A 23,818-nucleotide genomic window follows, 5' to 3' on the forward strand; every position below is an offset into this window, starting at 1 on the left:
CTCAAGCAGCTGTGTTGAACTGTTCATAATACCAAAGTATTATGATACATAGATACATCAAAACATTTTAATGAAACCCAGTAGATGCATATTAATGAAATGATGTAGGCTTTTTTAAGGCATATTTTCAATACAAACCCAATTTTGGCAGAGAAACACTTCATACCCCACACCACTCTGATGCTCCAGGCAGTAATTGTAATTAATGCTTATTCATCCCTTGTGATGAATAGCTGCTTTGCAGGGAACAGTGGAACTTTGTCCCTTCCCCCTCCAAGGCTCCAAATAATATGACACAAATAATTATTAAAAAGTTAAATTCTCAGTTCATTTGATCCAGAATCTGAGAGCTCAAACAGTGTTTTGGGATAATGTATAATTAGACGTATCAAGATTCTTAGGTTATGAAATATACACTCTTTGTGTTTAAATATTAATTTATAATATGAATATATATGAACAAATAATAAACGGGCCCTTCCTTGTTGCTTTTTTATATATTGAAGTATGATGGTTGGCAAGAACTAATTCAAATGGAAAAGAATTTGGAATTGAAAAATGGTACATGGGGAAAGGATGAGGAACCCTACCCTCACTTCCTCATTGTTGAAGTTTAATTACCGTATTTCCAAGGCTGCTATTCCTTTAAAAAAAGAAAAAGCCTTTATTGGACTATTATTTCAAGTGACATCCATTGTGGTATAGTGGTTAGAAACCAGAACCTGGGAGATGAGGGATCAGTCCTCACAACCATAAAGGTCACTGAGTTACTTTGGGCAATCTCTCAACTTAACCTACTTCAGAGGGTTGTTGTGAGAATAAAATTGGGAGGTTGAGAACCATGTATGCCACTTTGAGCTTCTTGGGGACATATAAAGGTAATAGTTATAATTGGGATATAAATAGGCAAGCGACGGGGGCAGCAGGATGGTGGGGTGTGTGCCCTGTTTGCCCTCCCAAAATATTGGGGGTATGGAAAAATGGTAAAACAAATGTAATAATGTAATAATAATGGTAAAACAAATGTAATAAAACTAACCATGAAATAAGAATCCGTGTGACAAAATATTTTTTAAAAAGAAAATGTTCTTATTCCATAAAAAAAAGCTCCAAAATTGAGCTGGGCAATACCTTTATTATGACCAGACCTTGCCACAATTTTGTGACATATTCATTGATCCTAATAAAAATATTGCCCAACTGTGGATTTTGAAGTTTCCCCTAAAACATTAAGTGTGTAACAAATATTAACAGTAATGTTAATACTAAAAACATACAAACTGTGTTGCTTCTACTGCTACTATACTTTATTCAAACACCAAAATAATTTATTCCTGAAGAATGGTGTCCTGCCTTAATCCATTACTCATAGTTGAATAAATATAAGAAGTCTACTGAACTTGTCAATATAAATCAAAGCAATCTCATATGTTTTCATTCTATGATGTGCCCTGAGGGAGAGAAGGACAAGGGTTTTGTTTTGTTTGCCTTTCTTAACAACAGATTGACTTGCAAATATCCAAGAAGCTGGCATAGCAATTCAAGCCCACCAAATGCACTTTTGGGACGCGGGTGACGCTGTGGGTTAAACCACAGAGCCTAGGACTTGCCGATCAGAAGGCTGATGGTTCAAATCCTCGCGACGAGGTGAGCTCCCATTGCTGTCAACCTAGCAGTTTGAAAGCACGTCAAGTGCAAGTAGATAAATAGGTACCGCTCCGGCGGGAAGTTAAACGGCGTTTCCGTGTGCTGCTCTGGTTCGCCAGAAGTGGCTAAGTCATGCTGGCCACATGACCCGGAAGCTGTACGCCGGTTCCCTCGGCCAATAAAGCGAGATGAGCGCCGCAACCCCAGAGTCGGTCATGACCCACTAATGGTCAGGGGTCCCTTTACCTTTACTAACCCAAGAACTACAGCTCAGTGTTACAGAGTGCTTTCTTTCTTGCAGAAGATTCCTGGTTTACTCCCTGGCATGTGCAAGTAGAGCTGGGGAAGGCTCCTGTCTGAACTCCTGGAAAGCCACTGCCAGCTACATGGAGCCGTGACAAATTCAGTATGAGATAGCTTTCTGTGCTCCTTCCTATTTATTACTACATGGCTTAGGTTGTCTGTGTGACAGTGCGGTATGGCACTGTTCCTTCTTAGAATCCGTTCAGACACCTGGGAATTCTGCTCAGTTGTGTAGAGAAACCTACCTCAAGCATCCTTCTCTTCACCCCTGCACCAGACCGCTAACTAGTCTATTGAGTGTGAGACCAAAGACTCCAAGCACAGCATTGACTCAGTCTTGTGGCTCAGCTCTGTGCCCCAACACCACATGCCCATTGTTACTTAGCTCTTTGTACACCCAACTTCTAACTAAGGTCAGGGAATTTACTCCCATCACACTGCTGCTAACAGAAATTACTGACTTTCTGTGGTGGGGCTGGGCGGGAGAGAGAAAAATAAGTATTTGAATATAAGTTTCAATTCAAATCTGAGAAGATGATGTGTATTCCAAAACAAGCTTTCAAAGTATCACTCTGTTTGAAAGAGAAATGAAGTGAATTGAATATAGCAGAAAGCAAGGCCATATGGGAAAAATCAATTGGTACACATGACTGGGATCTGTAGTGAAATTAATGAGTCACATTGTCTGACATGCTTTTAAAGTAAGATTTAATCAATGTAGTTATTAATGGAATAATTAATTTTCACAGTAATTGACAGATGCTGCTTGAGTTGTCATTAATTTGCCCATTTATGTGAGAGACTCCTTTTCAGTGAGTGGGGAATGATTTTAATAAGTGTTTGTCCATAAAGTGAACAAAGTGAAAGTTAAAGATCTGGAAGGTTATTTCTAACTAAATTATATGCCCAGAAGCTAGTCAATATTTGTCAAATAGAGATTTTGTTACGTTATGTGACCTCTCAGTCTCCTTGTTGGTGGTTATCACAGTCAGGCAGAGTCCTCAGAATAATGATGCTGACATGAGCTCCATCAAACAGCCAAACAATATCTCTTTGTTATTGGCAGGAGATAAGGAGGCACCTTCCCTCATGTTGATAGTTGAAAGAAATTGCTTCTCTTCCAGAGACAGTTAGCATATACAGAGCCCAATTTCAGCTTCAAAACTACTTTCTGCAATAGAGGACAACATTCTTTATTGCCACATAATATTTGTGGATGCTAGTTCACCTTGCTGACTTGTACTGTACCCTTTTGGAAGTGTTACAAAGCGCAGGGAGGAATCCAACGCTTTGCTCTTATGATTATTCCATCAGTGCAAGCATTTTTGCTCACCAGACAGAACAGTCTCCTTTCTTCTCTCCCCACACTGTTCTAGGGGTTCTCCCAACCCCACACAGTCAATTTGGGACAGGGGTGTGTGGCTTGGGAAATGTGCAGGGGGAGGAGGGGCAAAAGTCCCATTGTGCTGGTACTAGCAGGACTTAAGCTGGGTCCCACCATTAGTTTTGCTTTCAAACCGCACAGGTAAATGAAAACAGGGGACCTGATGTCTAGTGATGTTACTGGACTGACAGGTGGGCAACCTTGCCCACCCATCTAACTTTGTAGTGAGGGTAATAAAGATCTGTCCTGCATGCCAGATTCAGTTCCACAGCCTAAGGTAGAGAACAAGACTCCCACCCTGGGCCTCAGACAAGCCTGGCAGTTGCCTGGCCAGGGTACTTTGGATGATGGAGAAACAGGTGAACCACAAGAATATGAGGCATGTTGAATAATGGAAAATTTTCAACACCTTCCGAAATAAAAGCTCAGTTGAATTCATTCTATCAATACCTCCAAATAAGAATGTTTCTAATTAAAAAATCTCCGAGAAAGAAAGAAAATTAATATGGATCTAACGTGATTTGGAAAAAGTAATAAATCAAGAAAGTGAAACACTGAAGTTAATGCCTAGTATATATCAATGTTTTATTGCCAAAGATGAAACTAAAGTAAATTACTTTCAATTAAGATGGGAGAGGATATTACAGATAAAGATCATGGAGGAGGTTTGGAAAACACATATTTACTACTAGTTTAATTGTCTCACCATCAATAAGTATGAAGAAGATGTAATGCAAGATTCTTTATTGCTGATATTTGACTTCAAAGTAATTAGCAAGCATTTACCTAAACCTTCATAGAATTGTAGAGTCGGAAGGGACCCAAGGCTCATCTATTCCATGCCCTGCCAACCTTTGTGACTCTTGTTGGAAACATAGACAAAATGAAATTCACTTCACATATGTTTGGTGTAGTTGCAGTAAGGTTAGAATTTACTGGGAGAAAATATTAAAGATAATAGAAGATATGGTTATTCCAAACCTTTAAATCTATTACATTTATTATTAAATAATAATAAAAAGATGCCTATCCAAAACATTTGATTTTAGTAGTAAATCTATTGACAGCAGCAGAAATTTTAATAGCCTCTAAATGGGCACTTCAGAAGTACCCACAGAATGAGAATGACTTGACAAATATTTTGTGAAGGAGTAATGCAAGTGAGATAAAGAGATAAGTAGTTTGAAGGTTGACAGTCCTTCTTCATGAGATATGATACTAATACAGTTTGCTATATACAACTACCGGATAGTCCATAAATAACATATACCACTATATGTTATTTATTAAATATAGAGTAGTTGTATATGATATGTCTTGGTATGTATTTTGCATCTGTATGTTTAATAATAATTATCTCAAGCCACTCATAGATTTGTGAAATGACAAGCTTGATCCACATGCTTCTTGGCTGCCTTCCAATGGTGGCAGTGGAACAGGTGCATGGTCCTTCCCTTCTGCTATGCATTCCTGAAAGTGCATGCTGAAGAAGAGGGACATGCTTCTACTTCCCCACCTCCACCATGAGAGAGGACCAAATAACAAAATGACATTGGAAGTGGTGCTGTGTTTTAGTCTCAGACTCTCACTTGCGACGAGTGTAATAACATACACAGGATGCTTCTGAGGGGGGATGAGAAAAATAAAATGCTATATGCCATGCACATGCACAATAAGATCTATCTGGTCGTAAATGTAAAAAACTGTCCCTAGAGGAGTCTAGCTTATAGGCTAATTGGACATTAGTGAATAGAAGGATGAGAGAGACTGAAGCAATTTTTGCCTACCTCTAGCATAAAGCAAATCAGGGGTATAATACAGAATGCAGAGATGAAACAGTTAGTTTGAAATTGACATTGTTTTAAATCCTTTCTCCCTTGTGTTAGCTTTCCACAAGGAGGAACACTTCAAACAAGCAAATTCCTTCCCATGCATAGCTGAGGTGAAACAGTATTGTAGGGGAAGACTGCCCTTCTGACCATGCAAAACCACTCTGAGTTCTTCTTTGGTGATCACTCATAGCCGAGTAAGATTATCTTCCATGAACACGGTCTTACCAGTGAGTCCGTAAGTGACTGTGGAGGCCAATTCTGGATCCGCACGTCTTTCCACAGTGGGGACATAGGCTTCCGGGCAGGAGTTGATCATGGTGAGGGTTGGCCAAGCATGCCTTCCTCTTAGCTTGTTTGTCCTTTTCACTCTGAGTTCGTGCTTCTGCAAGGTCCATGACACCTTTGGTAAAGGGTGTTCTTCAGCTGCAGTGCTTGCAGGTGTTTCCCAGTTATCAGTGCTTGTGTTACATCTTTTTTAGATTTATCAACAGGTGGCTGGCACATCCCTGCAGTCTTATTTTATTTGCCGTTACATTGAAATCACAATGCATCTCCAATAGTTGCAGATTGATTTCACTACATGGGATGTTGTTTATAAGAACCAGTAACCACACAGGAATTGTATGGAAGAATCTGTAAAATTTTATATAAACTGAGCTTGGTCCATGGAGTGCAGCCATATAACTTTTTTCAGCTGTTTAGGGGAGGTCTGGGTCCCATTTCTCCCATCAGAACAAACTCCATTCTTTTCCAACAGGATAGTAATTTTCTCTTGTTTCTGCATCATGGATCCTACTGAGTTATGATTTATGTATCAAGCATCAAGAAGTGTGCATATGTATTGCATTCAGAAAGGAAATAATTTACCAAACATAAATGATTTGTGGGAAATGATGCTTTATATTAATGCTTGCATGCTGCCTTTATAACACTGAACAAATTAAGGATTATTTAGTACTGTGTTTATAAAAATGCATATTTTTATGTGGGGTGCCTCAGGGTTCTGTCCTCTCCCCCATGCTTTTCAACATCTACATGCAGCCGCTGGGAAAGATCATCAGGGGGTTTGGGCTAGGTGTTCATCAATATGCGGATGATACCTAGCTCTGCCTTTCTTTCAAATCGGAACCAGTGAAGGCAGTGAAGGTCCTATGTGAGTGCCTGGAGATGATTGGAGGATGGATGGCAGCTAACAGATTGAGGTTGAATTCTGACAAGACAGAAGTAATGTTTTGGGGGGAGGCGGGGAGGTGTGGAGGACTCCCTGATCCTGAATGGGGTAACTGTGCTCCTGAAGAACCAGGTGCACAGCCTGGGAGTCATTTTGGACTCACAGCTGTCCATGGAGGCACAGGTCAATTCTGTGTCCAGGGCAGCTTTTTATCAGCTCCATCTGGTACGCAGGCTCAGACTCTACCTTCCCGTAGACTGTCTCACCAGAATGGGTGCATGCTGTAGTTATCTACCTTTGAAGGTGACCCAGAAACTACAACTAATCTAGAATGTGGCAGCTTGACTGGTAACTGGGAGAAGCCGCCGAGACCACATAACAACGGTCTTGAAAGACCTACATTGGCTCCCAGTACGTTTCCGAGCACAATTCAAAGTGTTGGTGCTGACCTTTAAAGCCCTAAACAGCCTCAGTCCAGTATACCTGAAGGAGTGTCTCCACCCCCATCGTTCAGCCTGGACACTGAAATCCAGTACCGAGTGCCTTCTGGTGGTTCCCTCGCTGTGAGAAGCCAAGTTACAGGGAACCAGGCAGAGGGCCTTCTCAGTAGTGGCACCTGCCCTGTGGGACGCCCTCCCACCAGATGTCAAAGAGAACAACAACTACCAGACTTTTAGAAGACATCTGAAGGCAGCCCTGTTTAGGGAAGCTTTTAATGTTTAACTGACCATTGTATTTTAATATTCTGTTGGAAGCCGCCCAGAGTGGCTGGGGAAACCCAGTCAGATAAATGATAAATGATAAATGATAATAATAATTATATTATTATATTATATTATATTATATTATATTATATTATATTACTCAAACAGAAATGTCAAAACAGACTTCTATGTTTACAGCAACATTTCAGATTTAGAATTCATTAAAAGCTGATATGTAATGCTACTTTGATAATTTGCATCTCTTTTGAGTTATTTATTGTAAGCTTTGAAGAAAGTACACTATGTATATTTTCATTGCCTTTGGTTTGCCAACTGAAACTGAACATGGAAAGTGAATTGAAAATCAGTGCTATTTGGCCATCTGTTCTGCCTCAGCAGTATGCAGTGTCAAATACCTCTTCAGTACCTTTAATGGAACAAAGAATAACTCTTAGAAATGAATCACTTCTAGTTTGTCCAATAATGTATTGAAATATGCATTTGTTTTCTGCACACAGTTGATAGGGTGTTAGCAGAGTGTATGAATTGCTTACCGAATGATAATCTTCTGATTACTTCTGCTGAAAATGATATTGAAACTCCTGTTCTGAAAATGAGAAATCCTATTTCTTGATTTTCCTTATCATGGGGAATTGGTTGGTGACTTTCCCCTGTAGTTTGTGATTCAGTTTAATTGTTGACTCTTTCCTTCCACTTGAGGGGCAATGATTTGGTGGAGGCTAATCAACAGAGATGAAAATCAGAAGAAATACGGATTGAAGCATAAGAGTGCTTACCTGAGGGCACAGGGCTAAATTCAGATAGCCTATCAATCTCTGTGAATCACAGTAAGAATTGTGGTGGCCCAGGCTTGGATCCTGTTAACCCAACACCTCACCACTTACTGCCTTGACAACCTAAATGTGTTTTTCTTACCAGCTAACAATACATTGTGAAGTTTTGTTTGTTTGTTTGTTTCCTGCTAACCTCCATGAAAAAAATGAAGCCTATTTCCTCTTTGACTATTATATATCTGCCCCTCACTTTGTTTCCACTGTCAGCATTTAACTCTAAACCTTTATATTTTCCTATGCTGGTTAACTTTTCAGTACCTATGGATGAACCCAGGATAAATCAAACCAGAGTACTAAGTTATAGGTCCAAAACAAGGCATTATAAATGTATTGACACTTATTTTATATATTAACAGACTATAAAGGGTTGTTGTTGTTGTTGTTGTTTTAAGGCTTACTTGGATGACTTGTGATATCACTTAGTTACTGTTATAGTCATACCTCGGGTTGCAAACGTGATCCATGCAGGAGGCACGTTTGCAACCCGCAGTGTTCGCAAACCGAGGTATGACTGTACTTTAGAAAGCACTGAATATGTAATAAGATTACTGGCCTTATTCAGAAGGTTGCTCTGTAAGGTTGCAGTTCCACCCTCTAACCAAGTCTTATCACACTCCTTTTCCAATTGACACACAACTCTAACCGCACACAGAGGACTGTATGTGCAGTCTTCAAGTTGGTCCTCACTTCCTTCACTTCAGGCTACTTTGAAGATTGCAGCTGTGGTCTCCAACAACTTTTGCCTTAGGTTCCAAACAACCACCCGTCACATAGCAGTAGCCCTTTCTTGAAAGCTGCCACAGAGCCTGGCTCCCTTCTTAGCAGACTCCTTCAGTTCTTTGCCCAAGCTGCTGGGTTGGATCTTCAGCTTCCTTTCAGATTTGCCAGTGCCCATGGCTTCCTTCTGACTTCTATTGCACTTCAGCTCCACCAGCTACTCTACTTTCCTTGAAAAGTACTGAATGTGGCCTTTTATTTACACCAGCCAGGCTCTTATCACCATCATCACAATTTGGGTTAAATTCCATCCTCCTATCGTTTACAGTTATGAGTCAATAAGATGAGGTAGAATGTCCACGAACACATTAGTTAAAATAACAGACTTTTGATGCCTTTGATTCTGCATATAAAGTCAAGAACCTCCCCCAAACAGACCCATTCCCCTCTTGATACAATAAAACAGTTAGTTTAACTGCCTGCTAGTTTGACTTCCATACAGTGTATACCTCTAGCTCCTTGCAGCAACATAAACCAGTTTTCAGTTAACCCTTTACAGACATTGTCTTGTTTGATATGATATAGCATTCTTATAACTTATTGCAGGTGAGCTTACTTTGGTTGCATGTCCTTGACCACACAGTGGACAAACTAAAGCAGGCTAGAGATAACACTGTGTATGTGTTCTTTTCTGAATGCTGAATTTGTTTTTTGTTTTTAAAAAGAGTTTCTGGAAATAAGCCTAAATATTGAAGTCATCTTGGGAAACCAAGATACCTTGCATTGTAATCTCAAATACATAAGAAGGGGATTACATGTAGTGTCTTGCTAGTGTAGGTATATGGATCATTTCTCTCTCTCTCTCTCTCTCTCTCTCTCTCTCTCTCTCTCTGTGTGTGTATGTGTAAAAGTCCAGATTTTGCTGAAGGGTATATTATTTTATTTCTCCCTCAAGTATGATATTCCATACTGTTTCACTAGTAAGCTCTAGGGTGTTGTCTGTTATCAGAAGATGCCAGTGTATTTGCCTAATACCTTGCATTAGATGTTTTGTTATGGGACTGAGCTCTCCAAAATAGATTCTGGGGGTGGGTAAGCTTGATAAGCTTTAGTTCAAATTAATCTTTGGATGTGGCTATTTATAGTTTGTTTGTTGCATTAAAATTTTGAAAGTTGGCTACATATAATGGATGTGAAAGTCTGCTGAACTGTTAAGTTTTCCTTGTATCGTGTAAGAAACCTGACAAGGTTTCTGTTATGTTCAATTAAAACTAATGCATTAGCTAAAACAGTACATGATGCCTGTAAAGTCAACCCATTAAATGATGAGTTGCTGTGTTAAATCAACTGACAAAGTCCACATACAGCTGTGCTATTGATTAAATGACTATCACTGTTATAGAATATGGATTTTTTCTTTCGCTTTCCTGAGTTTAAATTAATATGTAAACAGGTCTCTCTCCCCTTTAAAGTGTTAGGATTCACAGCTCAGCTGCCTCTGAAGGCATCTTGACACAGTGCAAGGTCAACTCTTTCTGTTATTATTCTTCCTTGCTGCAGAAAGGAGTTTTGTAGCAATCAAGAGAGCATGAGGTGGGATGCATCATACCTGACCAAAACATTTAACACTGAAAAACAAAATGTCAGGGGTCTTAATTGATAAAAGGCATCAGTGAACACACGAACTGAATTCTAAACCAAAGTGAGGTTCTACAAACCAGTTTGTCTGGTTTATTTTAAACCAAATATGCTGAAGTACATGCATTTGGACGGATTCATAGCCGCATAGGATGCAGCAAATCAAAACAGGTTACTAGTGCAAATTGCTAAGCATGGCAGATGAAGCAGTCACACATGAAAGAAAATTTCAGTGTCTTCTTTCCTGTTACACCTCATCTCTTATCCCTTACTCATCTACTAAAAATTTGCCACCAGGCTTTGGAATCTATTGTTACATGCCACCCCAATTTCTGAGCGATGCAATATTCCAAGGGTGTGCTTACGAGGGTCTGTGTTCCCTTTTGGATAACAGGCACAGCAGAGTCTGTGGTGTCTTTATGATATATGGTTTCTTTACACAGATAGACAACCTGAATCCAATGGAATCCAGCCTTACATTCTGAGAGGTTCTGGCCTCTCTCATAGCCACAGCATTGGATTCAAAACAGACATCAGTATCCTGCTTTTTTGACTCTGTCTCCAGCCCACTCGGTCCCTTAACTCTTAACCGCCGTTCTAAAACAGTGGCATTATCTTTAAAAAGTAAACCCTCATTTGAGGGGCTGGAAGCCAACACATCTGCAAGTGGGATTTGCCCTTTTATCCTTTGTGTCACCCAAGTGGCTCATCCCCAGGCTAATACCTCAAAAGGAAATTAGCTAAGTTTTGTGAATTCACCAATAGCTTAGTTGGTTAAAGCATGGTACTAATATTGCCAAGATTACAGGTTCAATCCCTGTAACAGACAGCTGCATATTCCTTCATTGCAGGCGGTTGAACTAGATGATCCTTCAATTCTAGGATTCTAATTACCTTTAGCTTAATTAACAAGGTCTAGAAGTTAAGATATCCACCCAACCTTTTATACCAAACCCAATGTTTTGGTTTCAAAAACCACTGCCTCAAAAGTCAGAGAAATATATTCCCACCCTTGAATAGGCAGAGAGCTTTGGCTCATTTTTCCTTTAAATGAAGTGTGTGTTGTCTCTTTCTGTTCAGATATAGAAATGAACTACATAAATCATTAGGAATCATTATTTTGATTTGCTATGAGAGCCAGACTTAAGTTAATAATCACTGTTTATTTGTGTTCTGTACTTGAGGTAAGTTTTTCTGCCTATGTTGCTTTTGCTTCTACATAGTATTTAACATTCATACTTCTTTTCATGTGACTTCAAAGACTCCACAGCACCTGTTTTCTGTATCAGTTCTTTGATACACAGTACTATATTGATGGGATTTTGGCAGCAGTTGTGTTTATCTAGATTGGAGGGGATTTACCTTTCAACGTCTTATATTTCACGAAAAGACTGGCACGTTAATAATTTTGTTATTGTTTTTAGATGACTTTCTGTACAGTGTAATTCTTTTTTGTCTGGAACATTTAGCATTCGCTGGCATGTCTCTTGCTCTGCAAATTGCTCAGATGTCAGTCTTGAATCAATTCTTCAGCTTGTGCCAAATATTTTTCTTTTGTTACTTAGTAAGAGGGTATCACATGAGATCAGCATTACATTCTGACACATCAGTAATTATGTTAGCACCAGAAGATCCATTACTTTAATTGACTTGACTCTTAACCAGTTTGTAACACCAGTAAATTATGAGCTGCATTATGCATAACTGGCTGCTGGTTCTTGTTTAAAAGAAGAAGAAAATATTATTTTGTTATACTTGCAGTGCCATGACTCCAAAGGACAATTTGAGGGATGTTTAGGGGAAAGCTACGGCTCACCTGCTTTATATGCAAAAGGTCCCAAAATTGATCCCTGGCTTCTACCAATAGGCATGGGAGTGTCCCTGTTTGAAACTCTCAGCACAGAAAATTCTGAGCTAGATAGACCAATGGCAGCCATGTAACAACATTTGCCCATAGCAGAATAGGTTGGACATGATGTTGGCACAGGAATGTCAACATCATTTCTTCTAATGTAAAACTGCCTAAGGCTCTTGAGTTATTACTTGGGGACAGCTGAGTAAGAGTTGCATGATTTAAGTAAACACCCAAGACATTGAGAAAGCTATCACTTTCCTCTTGTAATTTATTCCTTTATGTTTGTGGCTTCATTACAACTAATTGTGAAACAAGCATGTATATAAAATATATTGTTGTGGCTCTCAACTCGCGAAATTACCCATATTTTAAAATTCATCATGTTCAAGTCAAACCATTCTTTCTTCCTAGAGAGTAATGTTGGGGATATGAAATGCCGTATTTGAATGTTGCCTGCCCCCCCCCCCCACACACAGTGCAAACACAAAACAGTGCCTTTAATTAAAAACAGGGTGGCATTTTGGAGGGGGTTGGAAAAAGCTAAACCTGAGCTAGTGCATTAGCAGTTAATGTTAACAATACATTTCATTTTGAAACACATTAGCATATTTCTAGTATCAACATGTTTTCCAATCTGAACAACGGATAGCTTCTTAACTTTTAAGAAGATTTAACATAAAATTGTGACTTGTTCTTATAATGCTCAGCTTGTTTTATTCATCATAATAAAAGCTTATCACTACATTTCAGGAAGTCAGTCATGCTGTCTTGGTTGCTTGTGTTTAGTGGTAGAAGAACCTGAGAACTGAAAATGCACAGCACCAGAATTAATTGCATTTGTCTTTAGTGTCTCTTGTTAAACAAAGTTGATGGAACTGTCAGGCAAAATGATCTTGTAATGTTTGATCACCAGACAGTCTACAAAAGCGGGTAGTTGAAATATACTGTAACATGTAAGGAATAAATGATTACATTTGTAGCAGTAAAGCAAATGACACTTTACCTCCAACAATGACAATGTAACAAATGTAAAAAGACATAATGGAAATCTTGGCATTATTCCTGTAAAGCTATGCTCTTTGGAGTCTATGGACTTAAAAAAAAAAAATCAAAATCCTAGTACCCTACCTAAATTCAGACTTGTTAATATAAAAACTGTTGTTCTGGATGTCTACCCATCACTTTGGAAAAGATAGACTACAGAGAGAAGAGGGAGAAGTACCATTTTGCAGGTCCTTTCACTAATGACATGACTTTGTTGGATATAACCCTACGTATTTATATCAAATACTTAAAGTGACATAGCAAAGATAAGATAAAAGGAAGACTAGATCTAAGTATGAAAGTATCATTTTAAAAACCCTTTGCTGCATTTTGATATACTAGAAAATGTTACATTCTGTTCATGGTTTTCTTCTAAGTGTTTACATTTATGCAAATACATTAAGTAGTTAGAGTAGACTGACATTGTAAAAACAGTGCAACAGTGTTAATACAGATGTAAATGTCACCTCTTCCTGTTTACTCAGAAGTATTATTCTAGTGGGTTCAATGACAATATCTCTAAGGTAAGTGTTTATAGAATCATCAGTGTAAGGTTTGTTTGTTTGTTTGGCTAACTATATAAATGCACCTAAATTAATTGTAAAGTGTGATAAAAATGCTTTGTTTGCATTTCCTACCGTTATGGTGGTAATTTATCTCTGAACCTTCAAATGTAATTTGCTACTTTACATTATTGAGGAGTGGTTAATTAAAAACTATACAGATATTTATTGTCTCTTTCGAAACAGTTGGAAGAATTTATTATCATTGTGTCTTTTACACTATTACTTTTTATTGCTTTGTACTGCACATGTTGAGTTTTAATTGTTGTATTCTCCATTCCATTAATTTCAAATTAAATATTAAATTGTAATGAAGATTCAATCATAACGTCTAAAAGGTTGAGAGAGACTGCAGTCTAGGACAATAAGTAGATGAAAATATTGTTCTTTCTTATTTTGATCCTTTATATTTTATATAAAGTTACCTCTTCAAATCAGTATTTGCCTTTATCTGCATGTAACATAATGAATGTTTTCAGTGGTTTGCAAACTTCATTCACAGAACTTTCTTCACCTTATTTCATCTCCCTGCATGTCCACCACCCTGCTGCATGGCAAAGTATTACTGGGAGTTGTCCAGAGCACATGAGTTGTCTCAGATCACATGAGGCACTTGCCAGGCTTTGGGGCTTAGCTGTCATTTCTTGTAAGCCATCAGTGCATTCATTTACCCTTTCCCCACCTCACATCACTGGATGTCATTTGCAAGGGCTGGGCAAGCCATAGCTCAATAATGTCAAGTCTTATACAGTGGTACCTTTGGATGCGAACGGGATCCGTTCCGGAGCCCCGTTCGCATCCTGAAGCGAACGTAAGATGCATCTGTGGGTCGCTTTTTACCGCTTCTGCGCAAGCGTGTGACGTCATTTTGAGCATCTGCTCATGCGCGAGCGGCGTAACCCGGAAGTAACGCGCTCTGTTACTTCCGGGTTGCCGCAGAGCACAACCCAAAAATATTTAAGCTGAAGCGTATTCATCCCGAGGTATGACTGTATCAGCCTGCTTCACACATCACACTAAGCCAAGGCCAGATTAAGGTGGTTGGGGGCCCTGGTGTAATTTCCAAATTAGGCCCCCCTTCTATGGTACTACAAAGTAAGTCAATGTGGCATCTTAAAGAGTAACAAATTTATTTTGGTATATGCCTTTAACATATAAAAATTAATAATACTCTGAGTTGGTGGAGCATCAGAACTAGGGCTGGGTGATATCAGCTTTTCAACCTTGCGATGTATCAGCAGCTAGACATTGTAATATGGTGATACATCACAATGCTGAAAAGGAAGGAGCATCATTTGGCCCTGGCCCTGCGAGGAATTGGAGTGAAACCTCCGCTGCCCTCTCTGCCACCCCCTCCACCACTAGCACCTGACATGGAGGAAGGAGCACCATCCCAAGCCCTGCTGGGGTGAAACCACCTTAGCTTCCTACATCACCAGTGCCCGATGCAGAGGAAGGAACAAGCAGCATCGGTCGCATTCCCATGAGGTACCGGTGTGAAACAGCCTCAGCTCTCTCCACCGTGTTCTCCTATAATGGCACTTGAGAGGTGCTGAACTGAGTTCTAGTGAGAGCTGGCTGAAAAACAACAACCCTGTTTATATCCCTGAAGCTATCCAAATTCAATCAGTGAACATTCAAAACGCAATTGCTATGAAGAAAGCCTCCCACACTGAACATAATGGGACTTGATTGTGGGGCCTGAAGCAACAGGGATCTCCTCCCCTGGAGCCCACACTTTCACATTTATGCTAAGCCATGGTTTGGCTTAGCATGACATGCAAACCAGGCCATTGTTTAGATTTATGGCAGAACTGTGTGCACTTCTTAATATGCTGCTTCCAGCACTTCTAAAACCAAAGCACCAAAGTAGCAGTACAGGAAGCATCTTAGACTGGGAAATGCATATGTATTCTCTTTCCCTTTCTGTATGGACACTGCTGCTATGATTTGGTACTCCAGTTGCCTGTTACTTTGCCATTAAATGTCTTTACTTAAGATCCGGCTTAGATGGCTAAATTTACATGCACAACCAAGCATTTTAACTAAACAAATTGAAACATAAACCTAGATTAACAAAATGCTCTTTGCTAGTACCAAACCTTTTGGATGATTATAGGAACAGCGTCCAATGTTCTTTCTTGCAGTATACATGGTGATCAGAGATGTCTGCTGTCCAGGCTTTTTTTAAAAAAAAAATAATTCCAAGGTTTTCTTGTCACTGTGGTTTTGTTTTTATATGCTCCTACAAACAAGCAAGCAAGCAAACAAACAAACAAACAAACAAACAGAAATATATTGAGAACTTGTGTTACTTGCATCTTGTCCCTTACTTATGTGTTAAAATTTTAGTCACAGAGGCAAAGAATACCTCTGATAAGGCTCTGCTTTTCCTATTGCATCATAAAGCTGTTCAGAACCAAATGCTATCGTGCATTTTAATAAGGGATTTACAGAGAACAACTACTGAAGTGCATTATTTCTACTTCAGATGCTTAGACATAGATTACTCAGAGCTACAAAGGTGATACAAAAACTTGAAACCTGCAAAAGTTAACTGCCCTTTATATTCCCAGGATTTTGAGTGGGAATTATTTATAATTTTGTGTTTGAATCATCATTTATCAATGAGGGTTAAGTGCAAAAAAAACAACAACACACACACACACACACACCAAAAAAACAACAACAACACTCTGACAGCAGCACATAGCTGCCCACTGGAAGCATTTTATGCAGGGTATATGATATGGCATGCATATACATCATCATCATCATCATCATCATAAACTTTATTGCACTAGCCAAAGGCCATAGCATCCACAAAGGAAACAAAAAGAAAAGCAGCAATAACCATAAAAACATCAGGCACTGCAAATACAATAAACCACAGTTACATCTCCTAGAAATTATTTGTTGCATACGATAGAATAGCAGGGGGTTCTCAGATAAAATGTGCCAGCTTAAATGTCCGAATCACCTTTATCATGCATCTACATGCTACTGAGATGAAGGGGTCATGGCTTGGTGGGTTCCTTAAGTCTGGGCCCACTTTCCTCTTCCTATGATTGTGTTCCAGCACCCACCCAGCCTATCATAGGTTGCAGTGTTGGTCTTGCTGCCAGTCACTGTGGAGCTGAGCAGGAATTTTTTGCCAGTCTGCAAATTGGCTTCTTCATGAAAGTGGGGGAAAGGTTGTAAGATGAGCAGGTGAGCATCCTTTGGCACCTTCATAAATGTATGTACTTAGACTTGCTTATTCTAAACTGTGTGACCTGTGGGGTTGGCTATAGTATGCCTTTGGGGTTAGTAGCCAGAAAGTCTCCCTGTTCACCTTAAGAGTTGGGATCGGAAAGAGGTTATGATCAAAGTCATCCCTTTGCCATAGGCAAGGTGGTTCCTCCAAGTTGAGTTGACTCATAGCATTAAGCCACTGCTTAGACCTCTGTTGAATATGCTGTTCAACCCTCATATTTGTGTCTTGTCTCTTCTTTACATACTCTGACCGCAAGGTATTTACAGTATAGTCTTTTGGAGAAAGTGTAGCTGGATCACACCTTGGAAATAGCCAATTTGCTACTAAAACAGATTTTGTTGACATATAAAGACCTATACTTGGATATTTGAAGGAACACCTGGTCCCACATTTGCTGAGATCATTGGAATATCTCCTGATGCTGCTGTTAACTGAGGCATAGCATCATAGTGCAGGGACCTAAGGAAGGTATTTTCTGTTGTGGATTTCTGTTATGGAATTTCTTCCCCTCTGATATAAGGCAAGTGTTGACTTTTGACCTAACTGTTTACCAAGCCCTTTGCTGTCTACCAATTCCCAGCTTGGAATAAGATTATTGCTGGCCACAGTGGGTGGAATTTTACAGTGGGTTAATCTTTTTAATGTGCAGTTTATCTTCCTGTTTTCTGTTTGTATTTTGTGAACTTCTCTGTTATTATTCGGCATATAAAAGCATATAAATGTTTTAAAATATGGAATTACTACTCTGGAAATACTTGTGTTCAAGAGTAGGATATAAATGTATTCACATTACAAGAAAGGAGATTCCGACTAAACATCCTTGTGGAATAATTCTACCATTAATAGGAGGAATAAGAAAAGTTTTCCGTTGATGCAGCTATTGTAATACTGAAAAAATATTATATTTGATAATACTGAATAGACTTTGAAAAACATAGAATGTGACTAACATTTATTGTTCTGAGGGAACATACTGGTCCACATTTATAGAAACTATATGCTGTCTTCTTCTGCAAGTATTTTCTTCAGAGAGTCCAAAATATAATAAGGGAGAAACATAAATTGACTTGCTTCAGACAAGGTCATGTGATATAAAGCGGACGCTGTGAGACGTAGATTTCAAAGGCTCAGCTTCAAATTCCAGCTAACCCATGGACTTACGGTGGACAAATCTCTGTCAGGCTCAGTTGTGCATTTTCCCCATACAGGAATAGTGATGTGATACCTCTATTAAAATAGGTAAGCTGGGGATAGAGAGACCATTTGTATGACTGAAGTGCTGCCTGCTGGAACAATATGGTGTGCATCCATGAGAGCAACGCCTGGTTTAGCAAGCTGGGAATGACTGTTGAGCATGAGCGCTCCTCCTTTAACAAGGCTGGCCTGCAACATTTTTCTGTCTGAGAGGGGAAGAACAAAAGTGGAATGGGTGGAAGCGCCCATTATAATACAAAAGCTAAGAAGTCTGACAGATGAATCTTACTTCATGACAGCATACCACATCTGAGGGCAGAAAACATAGGGCTCAACAGATTCTGTCTTCTGTGACATTAGCTACCCCTTCCAGTTTAGTGTCATTTGCAGATTTGATGAGCATCCCCTCAATTCCTTCATCCAAGTCATTTATAAAGAGGTTGAACAAAAATGGGCCCAGGACAGAACTCTGAGGCACCCATTTGTTATTTTTTCCAGGATGATGAAGAACCATTAGTGAGCACTCTTTGGGTTTGGTCAGTCAACCAGCTACAAATCCACCTAACAGTTACCTCATCCAGCCCACATTTTAGCAGCTTCTCCTCAATGGTATCTTGGGGGACTTTCAAAGTCTTACTGAAATCAAGAGACCATACATCCACAGCATTCCCCTGATCCACCAAGCATCAAAAAAAGAAGAAGTGAGAGTTATCTGGCATGACTTGTTTATGAGAAAAAGTTTCCACAGTGAGGGACTTTCAGTCTCTGTTGTGGCTGAGTCTATTATGCAAAAATTGTGATTATACATTGTTGAGGTTCCGTTATATGAAAAAAGCTGAGGTTGCCTGGAAACATATGTATCATCTCCTGTCAAGTCCAGGTTAATTGACTAATTAGGTTTTCATTAAAGGAATATGTAGCAAAACCTCTTACTTGGGATAAGGCATCTCCAGCCCCATTTTTTGCACACGTCCATGTATGCTTCTAACATGGGAAAGTCTCAACCTCAAATGCAAGCCTATGAAATAAAATATCATCTGAATTTTCTGGTTTCATGCTGGATGATGGAGAGTGTTAATTTCAGAAGAGAGCAAACACATTTCTTCCTATTCTTTAGTTGTTTGCATCCCCCTCCCTAATATTCAGATTTCTACTTCAGATTGGAATGAATAAACATGAACTGTTGACTAATCTTGACAGGCCTGTTACCAACCAGAATTACCATCTATGTTGTTTACTCCATTATTCCATTCATATATATCATTGTTGATTTTACTATGCAGTGCAAATTGCACCGTTTCATCCAACACAATGCAAGGATAATGAAAATAAAGGTATTCTTGGATGTGAAAGCATTTATCTAGGATGGTGGGTTCAGCTCAGTTATTAGCCATGTTTTAGCAGAGTAAAGGTTTGTCATATACGCACCACCATCACCACATTCATTCACCATAAAAGTGGGTGGGATGTTCAGATACTCTCAGGGCAGGATAAAATTCTAAGTATTTTCAGGTGTGGGTGGTAAAACAGGCAGCGGCGTTGCAATCAGTTTAATCCCTATGTAATGCTGCAATCCTAATCCTTTTTACCTGGAAGTAAGACCCACTGAAATCAATAGAATTTACTTCTAGGTAGTCATGGTTAGGAGTGTGCCGAAAGCAACAAGCTTTCCTGATCAACCACAAGCAGATAGATTCTAGCAAACACTTCTAATTTCTCTGTGTAACTGGACACTAGATAACCAAAACAGTAGATCATCTACCTTTCTAGCTCTGCAAGCCCATTTCTGTCTTCATATAGAATATTGGCGACACGACCTTCAGATACTATGACATGTTAGAAATGCATGATGCTGAAAACATTTTTGTCCTCCCAGGTGTTAAGTACTTTCAAAAGCTGAACTGAAGCAAACATCACCAGGGGAATTTGTTGGAACCAGACAACAGGGCAACATTGTTTTGAGGGTCCCTGCAGCTAATGCTATAGCTGTGATACTTTAAAAGAAAAACAACAACAACTGTGTTTTATGTTTAAGAAATATCAAAGCCATCAAGGACTGGCCTTAAAAAGACCGCAATGTGTTATATAGGGTGGCTTATCTTTTGGAACAACAAGGATAGGATTATACGCTGTAGAGACCTATCTATATCTTCATTGGTGTAGGTAGTTTCTGGAATCTTCCTAAACTATGCATATTTTTAACTTCACAGATAGAAGTGCAAAAATATTTTTAAATACAGTTTGGATACTCAAGCAATGCAGGTTACATATTTTAGGGTTCTTAACAATAGTTATCAACTTTGTGTCATTTTTATTTGTCCCAAAGTTAATGAGCAGCCCTGTTCCTGGTTTTCACATAAGACTGGAGAAATGTTGGCACTGCCTCTGAAATAAACCTTATTTTAAAAATGAATTTACTCGCATAAATCAGTTTTTATATGAAAAACTGGCATGCTTCAATTCCTGAGAATGTTGTATTGCTTACAAACTGGGCCAGAGGGTCGATACAGTAATAAAAACAAAACCCAGAAAGTCATGATTTGTATTGACGGATTGTATATCTGCGAAGAAAGCCAAGCACAAAAAAGGTTTCTTTTTCTGAATTTAGTAGATCAGATTTCTCTATTATGCTGCTGCTACTTACATACTAGTGTAAGGAAAGATACTAAAGTAAAATGAAACTGAAGTCAACAATATTAATACAAGGTGTTTCTGAAAGAAATGATAACATGGTTGCCTCCACTGTATACTGAAAGATGTCATTATCTTTCCAAAACAGCTTTATAAAGATGTATAAATACATACTTCAAATACAGAACTTCAAAGTAAATACTGTCTTATGAAAAGTTATTATGAAGGAGCTTCAAATGCACCTTCATTTTACAACTCTTGAAAACGGCAGTCAGAAGCTACATACTGATAACCGTGAGCCTCCTCATGCATGATCCTCAGTAACTGCAGAAAGCACCAGGGGAAGCAAAACCAAAACTTACAAAATTAAGTTTGTAAGTGGATCTTGGATCAATCCTGTACTGGTTTCCAGAGCTACATTGGGAATGAGTGCCTCTGTCTATTCTGGGAATCATTTAATAGCACAAGAGCCCTAATTTAACAGGATATTTACTTTTTCTTAAAAATCATATCATTGGTCTAAAGAGAGTCTGAATACAATTTGGGAGGAGAGGTGTATTTACACTTTCAAGTTCTATTCTAACGCTTTATTGTACATATAGAAACGTTGTGTGCGTAAGGTAACTTCCAGTCCTGCAGGTGGCAATGGACTGGGGAACGTAGGCAATTTTCCTCTCACCCCTAGAGCCCACAGCTCTCCCCTAAATATGTTTTGTTGTTGTTCAGTATGATCCCATGGAATGCACTTAGTATTGTTTGACTTCTTATTCCTTGTACACGGTAGTAACAAACCACAAAACATAATAGTAATGTATAGAATATTCAGATTAAGAACATCTGAATTCTGTAATAAAAATAGTCAGTATAACAAAATGAAACACAATTTGTACTGTCAGAAAATAGCCATATTGTAGTGAAAGGTTGGGAATCAATAGGGAATTGTGTAGGAAATATGGGAAAGATTCTGTATTAAAAATCCCAGTCTCAACTCCTGAATGTTTTCATTTTCTCAAACTGCTTTCTGAGCCATAAGCACATAATTTCCTTCAGTTACTGATGCTTTCTTAAGTAAACGAAGGCATACATCTCTTTTTTATATCAATAATGGAAAAATGATGTGCCTAAGATTCTGATATCCATGATAGTTTTCCAGAATAAAACAATTATTTGTTTATGCTCTTTTGCTGCAGAAATACTGTTTGTTGGTAACTGTTGTTTGCTGTTGTATTCAGAAACCTGTCCACCTTAACTTACACAGGGTGCCATAATGCTCAGCATCATTTAATCAGGAGCATATAAATCAGCCTGCCTCCCTACCATGTAATTTGTATTCTGTTTATTCCTTACAGGTGAAATCTGTGCTTTTAAAATCCATGGACAGGAAATGCCCTTTGAAGCTGTGGTGCTAAATAAGACATCTGGAGAAGGTCGTCTTCGAGCAAGAAGTCCAATTGACTGTGAACTGCAGAAGGAGTACACATTCATCATCCAGGCATATGACTGTGGCGCAGGGCCTAGTGGAACAAACTGGAAGAAATCTCACAAGTGAGTGACAACTGGGAGAGCGAGGCAGGGACTGTGCAATGTATTTACAATTCATGCTGAAGAGAATCTTTTAATGCTTTGCTTGCCAATGCTAGTGGAAATCAGATCAAAGTACTTTTATCACAGGAGATGATTTTTCAGCCTGTTCACTTCTGTTCACTCTTCCTGACTGCCTGGAATTGACTTCTTTTAATAGTACATTCAACTGACACGTTAAAGGTCTTAATAGGACTCTGGATCAAACTGTCTGCTGTTGGAAAAGCCCTACCATTAAATAAATTGGTGACTTTTTGAAAGATAAATACTGAGTGTTAATTGCTTTTCATGTAATCAAATCATATTGAATTTCCTTGCTTCTTCATCTTCTTTTTTATATTTTCAGCATTCCTGCAGCATTGATTATTATGTTGGTGGGCATTCTAATTTATGTCATATAATAATCATAGATAAGATGGAAAATGGTTATTTTGTGCAAGCATACAAAGTATTTATGTATGAAATGGAAAATATTGCTTGATCCAGATTTACACCTTTTTAAAGTGTGAGAGGATGGGAACAGTTCAAGAAGCTATGATGCTGTGATCCAAAGAAGCTTAACAAGTTATGGCCATAGGGTTCTTCCCAATCTTAGTTCTACTTAAGTAGAACCAATGGAATTCATAGGCATGACTAATATGGGTTAATAATAATAATAATAATAATAATAATAATGGCAACCATTGGGCTAGAGTTCTGTGAGGATTACCAAAGGACTGTGCCTTGGCCAAAGGTCTGGTGGAACAGCTCTGTCTTGCAGGCCCTGCAGAAAGATGTTAATGGGTTTACTTTGAGTAGAAAGTTGGCTACAAACCTAAGTCGCAAAATCTGAGTTACGCAAGGCCACTTGTGTAGAGCTCTCTCCTAACCCCCTTTCTAATGTGTAGTTCTGATGTCATCACATGTAGCATATACTCCAAAATTTCTCTGATGAAAATAGGGATGTCCCCATTCCATAATGAATTAATTAATAATACTCCACCCATCTGACTGGGTTGCCCCAGCTACTATGGGCAGCTTCCAACATATATAAAAACATAATAAAACATCAAACTTCCATATACAGGGCTGCTTTCAGATGGCTTGGGAGTCAGATAACTCCATAACGTCCAACTTTTCTCTGATGAAATACTAAGGAAAAATGGGGACATTCCAGGATCAAATCAGAAACCGGGACAGCTTCTGTAAATCCAGCACCGTCCCTGGGAAAAAGGGACTCCTGAAGGGTCTACAATTTGTATTTCCCACTCTATATTTTTCCTAATTTTGCAAGGCTCAACTAAAGATGGAATCACAGACAGGGAAAGAATTGCAGTGCATGGGATGGATTCTGACCCCTATAGCAACAGAAGAATAAGCTTTTGTAGCCAGAGTCAGTAAGTGTTCCACCCTTCCAGGCCAGGTGGAAATAAGCCAGCAAAGCAGGAAGATTTATATATCGTTG

The 23,818-nt window shown here is 38.9% G+C and overlaps 1 protein-coding gene across 1 annotated transcript in view; it reads left to right on the forward strand.

The window, feature by feature from the left end:
• Positions 1 to 23,818, forward strand: part of CLSTN2 (calsyntenin 2) — a 317,847-nt gene that overhangs the window by 206,826 nt on the left and 87,203 nt on the right. Inside the window, exon 3 of the mRNA XM_083742081.1 lies at positions 22,143 to 22,338. Within this exon, the coding sequence (XP_083598207.1) occupies positions 22,143 to 22,338 (196 nt within the window). The remainder of the gene's footprint in view (positions 1 to 22,142; positions 22,339 to 23,818) is intronic.

Source organism: Podarcis gaigeae, assembly GCF_964106915.1.
Source record: "Podarcis gaigeae genome assembly, chromosome: 5".
NCBI lineage: Eukaryota > Metazoa > Chordata > Lepidosauria > Squamata > Lacertidae > Podarcis > Podarcis gaigeae.